This window comes from Capsicum annuum, chromosome 2 (genome assembly GCF_002878395.1).
Source record: "Capsicum annuum cultivar UCD-10X-F1 chromosome 2, UCD10Xv1.1, whole genome shotgun sequence".
Classification (NCBI taxonomy): Eukaryota; Viridiplantae; Streptophyta; class Magnoliopsida; order Solanales; family Solanaceae; genus Capsicum; species Capsicum annuum.
Window position 1 is genome coordinate 66,647,408 of NC_061112.1, and position 9,657 is coordinate 66,657,064.

The window sequence follows — 9,657 nt, forward strand, 5'->3', positions numbered from 1 at the left end:
TTTGAGAAAGTTTTGAGATTTGATGGACGCCTTTATTTTCCAAGGATTGATAACTTGATTAAGTTGATCTTGCATGAGGCGCACAACTCAAGATATTTCATTCACCCGGCACATCCAAGATGTATAGAGATTTGAGGAAATATTATTGGTGGAGTGGAATGAAGAGAGATATGGCAGAATTTGTAGCTTGTTGCCTATGTTGTCAGTAGGTAAAGGCCAAGCATCAATGACCAGGTGGTTTGACTCAGAGGTTGCCCATTCCTTAGTGGAAATAAGAGAGAATTACCACAGATTTTGTTAGTGGTTTGCCTTGCACTTCTCATGGTTCTAGTGGGTTTGGGTCATTGTAGATTGTTTGACCAAGTCAACGTATTTCATTCTTATTTAAATGTCCTTCAATGTTGAGAGATTAACCCATATCTATGTTTGGGAGATAGTTCGTTCGCATGGTATACCAATTTTTATTATTTCAGACAATGGTTCTGCCTTCACTTTAAGATTTTAGAGAGTATTTTCGGAGGAGTTGGGTACTCAGGTAGATCTTAGTATAGCCTTTCATCCGCAGATAGATGGTCATTCAAAGAAGACTATTCAGGTTCTTGAAAATATACTTCGAGCACGTGTTATAGATTTTAGAAGCCAGTGGGAGCAATAGTTAGCCTTGGCAGAGATTGTATATAATAACAACGATCATTCTAGTATTAAGATGGAGGCTTTTGAGGCTTTATATGGTAGGAGGTGTCAATCTTCAGTTGGATGGTTTGAGACTTCTGACGTTAGGTCCTGTGGTATTGATTTGCTTCAGGAGTTGTTGGATAGATTCAGGGTGATTCAGGATAGGTTAGGAGCAGCTCAGAGTAGGCAGAAGGCCTATACAAGCCATAGGCCCTGCTATTCATTGAAAAATATACGTTTTGATTTGCGGGGGTTTCAACCTCCATTACTCATTGAAAAATATACCGCCAACCCAATTTTATATTCCCTTTTTTTTAATTGGTCAAATGTTTTTTCCCTATTTTCCCCCAAAACCTACTTCTCTCACTTTTACTCAAAAACCCTACAATGGTTGCTCGACCCATTTTCTTCAGACTTAGATAACGAGATTGCTCGAGTTCTTAGGTTATCCAAATTACAGGAGCCCACACCACGATATTGAGTCAAATTTCTACTAATTTCTACTCAAAATCAAATTTCTGCTGATTTCCCCAAATTTTTTATTTTGATTTCTTCTTTGAAATTTCTACTGATTTCATCATGTAAGTGAACTCTAATTTTGATTTTTCATCTTATATATCTATCTTGAGTTTAATTACATCTTATCTTGCATACGGTTCCAAGGGAGAGTAAAATTACATCTTATCTTGTAAATGTCTGTGAAGAGTGTGGAGATCTACTTATCAATGCAAGGAGAAAGTATAGGTTGGCCTTGTCGATTAATGGGAATGATGTGAGAGCCTTATATAATTGGGGGATATCTCTCCCGTTACGTGGACAGTTGATTGCAGACATTGGACCTGTAAGCATCTTCCTTGAGATTACTAAGTTTGCTTTCATTAATTTTCTTTGTTCTGGTGGTTTGAACTGAAAATTGTGAACTAGGATTAATATCTCATATTATGGACTAGTTTCAAATTATAGACAGATCTCCTTGGCTTGTTGCTGAAATCCAACCCTTATAAATACCATTCTCTGCATACTATTTTTCTTGCCCAATATAGAAGAAAAGAAGTCATATATACAAAAAATAATAGGTTGATAACATTAGCTAATATAGAGGGCAGATGTCTGATTGGGGTACGGTATTTGTGGCGATGGTTCTGTTTGCGTTGTTAACACCAAGATTGCTGATTCAAGCACTAGGTCATAACCCATTGGTTGAGTTTGGCAACTTTCAAACCAGTGGGATGTCCATACTGGTTCACTCAGTTGTCTATTTGCCGTCATGTGCATCTTCTTATTAGCCATTGGAGTCCATATGTATATGGGTTCCCAGTAATCATGAATGGTTGGTATTATCTATAGTCTTATTAAACTTTTTGCTATTGTATCATCTATTTTCAGAGGTCACTTGTTATTACTAATTGCTTTTTTTTTTACTCGTGTTAGATGTATGATCGATTAACTTAAGACCAACCATGATACTCACTATGTGATATTGACCCCTGTTTTTCTCCTTGTCATATAAACACTACGAAATGAAATAGCTGTGCATTTCGATCAATTGTTTGTGGTTATGATGGCAGAGTTATGACTTTTATGATTTTTTGGAAACTTTTTCTACCCTTTCACAATCACAGTTGTTCGGCCAAATTGCAAGGTGTTGTCCATGATGCCGACAAAGTTTTCTTGGTTGCAATTGATAAGTTTGATACAATGATGTCCAAAGGCATTGTATATGCACCTGATGGTATGAGAAATAACTATTTTTCAATATTGTAATTTAATGTCTTTTATGTGTACTAATCCACAATTGTCTTTCTCTTGAACTTTATATATGATTAAGGAAAGTAGGAAGAAGTAGTTTACTATAACTGTTGAAAATTCTGGGCTTATAATCATTCCAGCAGTGATCGTTGTTTAAAACTCTTTTATTCGTGTCCTCTCTTTTGTTCTTGGGATTGATCTTTTGTCCAAGAAATGTAGAGAACTGAAGGAGCTTGATATTTCTTACTTAAAAGTTTGTTATCTTGTTGTCCTTCTTGTTGGTTGTTTTAAATGAGGTAAAAGTATTTATTGTGGTTGTTAAGGTGTGGATTTGGTTTTGTTTCAGGTTACTAGTATGTCGATGAATTCTATAAGCAGTATGGAGAAGTTGGAGCATTTGGCTATGGTTGGGTACGGCATTGTGGATGATGAAGGACTGCATTATCTTGGAAAAGGATGTCCTTCTCTTCAGTTGATTAACACGTTCACAAACTATATATTTGATCAATTGTAGAAAAATATGAGATGATAACTGTTTTTGGAGTTTTGTTCTCCTCTCTAAAAGTGACCTTTACAGTGTTGCTAGTGGTCTTTTGCCTATTTTAAGCCTGAAAATAAACCTTGTATGCAAAACAATTGTTTCACAAATAAGCACATGTAAGTTGCTTCATAAATAAGCATATGTAATTATATTTGATCATAGCTTGTCGAATTATAAACATTTTTTCTTAGAAGTGACGATGGACTTAAATTTGTTTTTGTTAACTTATACTCCCTCAGTTTCAATTTGTATGACATAGTTAACTTGCTCCAAAGTTCAAGAGAGAAAGGAATGATTTTTGGAACTTGTAGTCTAGTCATGCCATAATATTTAAGTGGCTATAAGCATGTAACCCTTTTGAAACTTGTGATCTTAAATGTGTCATAACATTGAGTTAGGTTTGATTTGTTAACTTATACTCCCTCAATTCTAATTTATATGACATAGTTTAACACAGGACATCGTTTAAGAAAGAAATGAACACTTTGAGGAATTCAGACATCGGTATTATTGTTGGTAACGAGGAACGTGGTTACATCATGTTATCTTTGCGTATCCTGATGTAGGCAGTTTTCTGTGCATGGATGGGACTATACTAATTCCCTGCAACTCACTGTAGTAAGTACACATTGCATGGTTAAGGCATTTTAGGAAGTTGATTTGCTGTTATAATCATGATAGTCGTCAATTTGTCTCAGATATATCTATACATGTTAAAAGAGCTTTACATCCCCATTTTCTAGCTCATATATAAGTAACAAAATTTTGTTTGATGGCTTAGAGAAGTTTGAAATTATTTTGTTGTGGAGTAGCAAGTGCAGTGAAATTGGATGCAATTAAAATGGAAGCTCAAAGTGAAGTGGTGGAGAACAGGAACATGGAAAATAGCTCGTTCAAAGTTAGTGTGGCAACATGGAAAGAAAAGAAACAGAAGACGTCTAAAGGACTAGGAAATTTTTTTCAGAGATTAGTGAAAATTTTGTTGTGGCATGCAATTTCCAGTAAGCATTAGTGTAATTGTAGCAACATGTTTAGAGATTTTATAATTGTTGTTTGTACCATCATAGTGTATAATTTCTATAAGAGATTTTACATATGAAGATGTTAATGTTGAAAATTTAATTTTGAAGTTTAATATTCAATGTATTTTTGATATGCTTGTCAATTACAATGTTTAATTACTCTGTTGTATTAATGATATATTAATTTAAACAAATATTGGATTGTAGGTTATGCTTAAAGGAACAATTAAATTTGACCTAAAATTAGAATTTATAATTAGTTATTGAAAATTGATGGGTCCTACTAATTTTTTTTTAAAATAAAATGATTGTGGAGGTTTTAACCCAAGTTTAAAATAAAAATTTATCATAAAAAAAATTTTAGAATAACGGGGTCAATAACCGCCGAAAATTAATTACGGGGGTCATCACCGCCGCAAAATAACCCCTGCAAATTAATTATGGGGGTTGGAAAAAAACTGCCCCAATTCATTTGTGACAGCTCGTATTCTGGGGGTTTTGGGAACCCCCGCAATTACATTTTGCGGGAATTTTAAATCCCCACAAATCGTAAAATTAACCCCGTAATTTGACCCCTTTTTTGTAGTGTTTGGAGTTAGTGATTATGTATTCCTCCGTGTATCATCCATAAAGGGTGTGATGAGTTTAGGAAGGAAGGGAAAGCTCATCCTTAGATGTATTGGACCTTTCGAGATTATCCACACAGTTAGTGAGCTAGCTTATGAGTTAGCTCTACCTATAGATTTTTTCGTTATTCATCCAGTTTTTCATGTCTCAATGTTGCGGTGATATATTCCTAATCCTTCTTGTGTTTTTTGATAGGACTCAATCCAGTTGGATGAGCGTTTGACCTTTGGAGAGAAACCTGTGCTCATTTTAACTAATGATGTTAGGCGGTTACACACCAGGGAGATTCTTGTAGTTGTGGTTCAGTGGAGGCACCACCCAGTAAGTAAGTCACTTAGGAGATCTCGAGTGATATGCAGACCCAGTATCCTCAGCTGTTTGAGACTTTAGGTATATCCTAATCCTTAACTTTCGCGTACGAAAGTTCCTTTAGTAGTGGTTGTTGTAATGACCCTTCAGGTTATTTAACATATTTTATATATTTTTTCCATTAGATCTTTCGTATAGCTGCCCTAAGTCATTAATGGCTTATTGGAACTGATAGTTCGATTATCGAGTAGTTCATTTGGTTTTTAGAGTAAATTCCCTATTTTGAAGTCTTCATTAGTTCCAAATGGACACAGGCTAAAAACTTTAGTAAAACGATCTCGTATACAAATTTTAACTACGTCAGCAACTTTGGAATATCTATTTTAGGCTACGTAGACCTTTGGTTTGGGCCCTAAGGAACTCGAACTCATTTCAACCTATTGGTCAAAATGTTGAGAAATTAAAAATATGGGTATAAGAGTCACATTTGGTCAAAATAATCTCGAAGGGAAACCTGTAATACCCCAAAAAAATTTTCATTGAAATTTTGTGCGTAAACGTATTGAGTTCTATCTTCTAGAATGAATTATAAATTTTTCGTGCGGAATGTCTTAGATTATGACCCACCATTCCGTATAGTATCCAATAAGCTTTCCAACGATATGTGGATCATCCAAAACGGACACCCGACCGACGAGTTATGAACATCCGATCGAACCGTGAATAGTAGTGAATAGTAAAACGTGCAGGAAAAAGTACTGAGGCCTGGCGTATTTTTACTCCAACTTTAAACGATCATAACTCCTTGTACACAATGATCTAGGTGATCTACTATATATCAATGGAAATCTCTGCGAGTCCTCTTTCCAATGAAATTGGTTTAATCCAATTTGTCTATTGGAGCAAAAAGTTATGGTCGATCTACTCCAGCCTATCAAAAGTGAATTTTTGGGTCAACTTCAAACGATCATAACTCCTCGTACACAATGATCTGGATGAAATACTATATATCAACGAAAATATATGAGAGTCGTCTTTCTAATGAAATTGGTTTCATCCAATTTGGATAGAGGATTAAAACGTTATGGTTAATCTACTTCAGACTATCAAAACAGTCCACCAAAGGACAAATTCGAGAATTTTTTAATTTTTAGGGGCGTTTTGGTCATTCCCCCTCACCCAAAATCCGTCCAAACCCTATATTAAAGCCTATTAGAAGCATTATATGTTATATTTCATCAAATTCCCTCAAAAAGAAAACCTTAAGCTCCAACATCCAACTTCAAGAACCTCCAAAGTTCACCATTAATTCTGCAAATTTATTCAAGATTCCAAGTTCCTAGTTCAAGAACTCCAAGAATCATCATTCAAAGGTACGATTAACATCTCAAAAATGAGTATCGATCTAAAGTTCATCATTCAAGGTATGTGGGGTTTTTAACAAGAACTCTCTTTCGTTCTTGTGCCCAAAAGTAATTTTCTTTACAAAGGCATGATTTTTATTTGATTTTTATGAATTTGAAGCATGAACCCATATCTTATGATGATTATTATGAAATCTTGATGTTTATGATTTTAAAAGATGAATTTACATATGTGGAGATATAAAGCATGAATCTTGAATGATATTTATCATGATTTTGATATTTGGGTCATGAATCCCCATTGGAAATTGTGTTTTTTCTTGAGAAAGTATGTGTTATAAGCACGTTGATATTGAATATTTGAGATATTTTGAATGATTTGACCTTTTGATCTTAATAGAGTTGTTTTGAACTCGAGTGTGAAAGAAATCCACAAGATGGTTGATTTTGATAGATGGGAAGCATGATGGCTCCCGATGTATATTTATATATTACTGAAATTATTTTGTTGTGGATTGTCTTTGAAATGATCTGAGCTAAGTCCGAGAGAAATCTTTAGTACCGAGTGAGAGGTATAAAGCGACCTTACTTCCCTAGAACTACATGCCCCCGTAGGAGTGAGCCTGAGGCTGATTTATATAGTGATCACTAGTTTGTGTGGATTTGATATCGATAGTCCTACTCCGATGGCAAGGATAGGACGGCTCTCCCCAAGTGGGTTGTACGTTGGACTCCATGTAGCTCACATGATTTATGTCGGTTATAGGATCTCCCAGTGTGTGCGTGTTTTCTTGTGTCTATGGTGAATGGTGAAGTGATTTAAAAGTGGAATTGTGAAAGTTATTCTTTCGAAAGATTTAAATGATATTTACATTATGAGAATTGATATTCTTGATGAACTGAAAGTGATTAACAAATTATATGATGACTCACATGTGTTATTGTACTTATTTCATCCTCTCATGATTATGATAATTTTCTTCGAGCTATGTGAGTCTTTCATACATCCTGCATATTTCTTATAAATATTTATGATGATGATGTTTATACAACTGCATACACCCCCATATACTCGGTTCCTTTCCATGGTACTGACCCACATTTTTGGATGTGGGCTGTATTTTCTCGAAATGTAGGTTCAGGTGCTCAGTTCTAGGTTCGACAATGATTCTTCGGGCACACTATTCTACATCCTCTGTAGTGGTGAGTCCTCATGTTCTGAGGACGTGATGTCTGTTGTTGGTTTAACAAAATTGTTTACATTTGATAACTGAGTATGAGTCAGTTGGGGAATGTCTCAATGACTTGCTGGTTTTATTGATTTTCTTAGAAGTTTTTCAGACTAGTATAGATTTTGGGAGTTGACTAATAAGTCGTATTTTGTTATCTTTATGAAATTCTTTTATTCTTGGATGATGATTACTCTGTTGATATTTGAGGGTTAGTTATGGAAACCCCGTTGATTTGTGTTGAACTGAATGAAAATAATTCAAAGGGTTAGCTTGGGGCTACTCGTAGCCTCAAGCACCGTGATGCTTCGGAACCCGTTTTTCGAGCGTTACAAACTTGGTATCAAAGCCTAAGGTTTTAAGGTGTCCTAGGGAGTCTGACATGCCGCGTTAAGTAGAGTCTTGATCATCGGTGTGTAGCGCGCCACATATATGAGCAAGAGGCTACAAGACGTTTTAGGAAAAAGTGTAATTCTTTCTTTCAGAAGTCTATCGTGCTTAAAGTGTCCTGTTACCATTCTTCATAGAGTCTTGTTGGCTGATCTGATTGAGTTAGACATGGTAGATTTTGATGTGATTCTGGGTATGGACTGGCTGTATTCTTCTTATGCCTCTATTGATTGTCGGACCCGAATGGTCAAGTTTTAGTTTCTGGGTGCATCCGTGTTTGAGTGGTCTGGGAATTTGGTGTCACCCAAGAGTCATTTTATCTCTTACCTCAAAGATAGAAAGCTTATTTCCAAGGGGTGTATTTACCATTTGGTTAGAGTTAAAGACGCTAAGTCTGAGACTCCAACTCTCTAGTCTGTTAACGTCGTCAATGAGTTTTCTGATGTCTTTCTGGATGATCTCCCAGGGATACCTCCTAATAGAGAGATAGAGTTTGAGATTGATCTTCTTCCCAATACTCAGCCCATTTTTATTCCTCCTTATTGTATGGCCCCTGCAGAACTTAAGGAGTTGAAAGAGCAACTCAAAGATCTACTAGATAAGGGTTTCATAAGGCCCAGTGTTTCTCCTTGGGGTGCTCCTGTGTTGTTTGTGAGAAAGAAAGATGGCTCTTTGCATATGTGCATTGATTACCGCCAACTGAATAAAGTCACCATAAAAAATAAGTACCCCCTTCTGAGAATAGATGATTTGTTTGACCAATTGCAAGGTGCAAGTTATTTATCATATATAAACCATCGTTCCATCTATCATCAACTCAAAGTTAGGGAGTGTGAAATCCCTAAAATCGCTTTTAGAACTCGTTATGGCCATTTTGAGTTTCTTGTTATGTCTTTCGGGTTAACTAATGCCCCAGCAGCTTCCATGGACCTCATGATTCGAGTGTTCAGACCATATCTGGATATGTTTGTCATAGTGTTCATTAATGATATACTAGTGTACTCCTGTAGTGAGGATGCACATTCTGATCATCTCCAAACTGTCTTGCAAACCCTTAGAGATCATAAGTTGTTTTCCAAGTTTAGTAAGTGTGAGTTTTGGCTAAGGTCAGTTGCTTTTCTAGGTCATATCATTTTTTCTGAGGGTATTCCCTAAAAGACCGAAGCTGTTAGAAATTGGCCTAGACCTATTTCTCCAACTGATATCCAAAGTTTCTTGCATTTAGCTGGCTATTACCATTGTTTTGTTGAGGGTTTCTCCTTTATAGCGTCTCCTATGACTCGGTTGACCCAAAAGAAAGTAAAGTTCTTGCGGTCCGAATCTTGTAAGAAGAGTTTTCAGGAGTTGAAGACTCGACTCACTTCAGCCCCTGTTTTGACTTTGACTGATGGTGTTGATGGTTTTGTGGTGTACTGTGATTCTTCGAGAGTTGGGTTGGGTTGCGTATTGATGCAGAAGGGTAAGGTGATAGCTTATGCTTCTAGACAGTTGAAACCTCATGAGAAAAATTACCCCACCCATGACCTTGAGTTGGCTGCCATTGTGTTTGCTTTGAAAATCTGGAGACACTATTTGTATGGTGTCCATGTTGATGTTTTCACTGATCATAAGAGTCTGCAGTATGTGTTTACCCAGATAGAATTGAATCTTAGGCAGAGACGATGGTTAGAATTGTTAAAGGACTATGATATGAGTGTGATGTACCATCCGGGCAAGGCCAATGTTGTGGCGGATGCCCTAAGTAGAGTGTC

The 9,657-nt window shown here is 36.2% G+C and overlaps 1 protein-coding gene across 7 annotated transcripts; it reads left to right on the forward strand.

Moving 5' to 3' along the window:
• Positions 1-929: 929 nt before the first annotated feature.
• On the forward strand, positions 930-4,143 carry LOC107857538. Of its 7 annotated transcripts, none has more exons than XR_007051943.1 (4): positions 936-1,256; positions 1,380-1,516; positions 2,318-2,407; positions 2,771-3,186. XR_007051943.1 is itself a non-coding variant. In XM_047406316.1 (4 exons), coding segments are annotated over exons 1-4 (318 nt in total). In that variant the 5' UTR covers positions 941-1,254; the 3' UTR covers positions 3,790-4,143. The 7 variants fall into 7 exon arrangements, 2 of the variants coding, with proteins under 2 accessions (XP_047262271.1, XP_047262272.1); XM_047406316.1 differs by lacking the exon at positions 2,318-2,407 and adding an exon at positions 3,778-4,143 and having other exon boundaries at positions 941-1,256; positions 1,339-1,516; positions 2,771-2,896; XR_001670871.2 differs by having other exon boundaries at positions 947-1,256; positions 2,298-2,407.
• Positions 4,144-9,657: the final 5,514 nt, after the last annotated feature.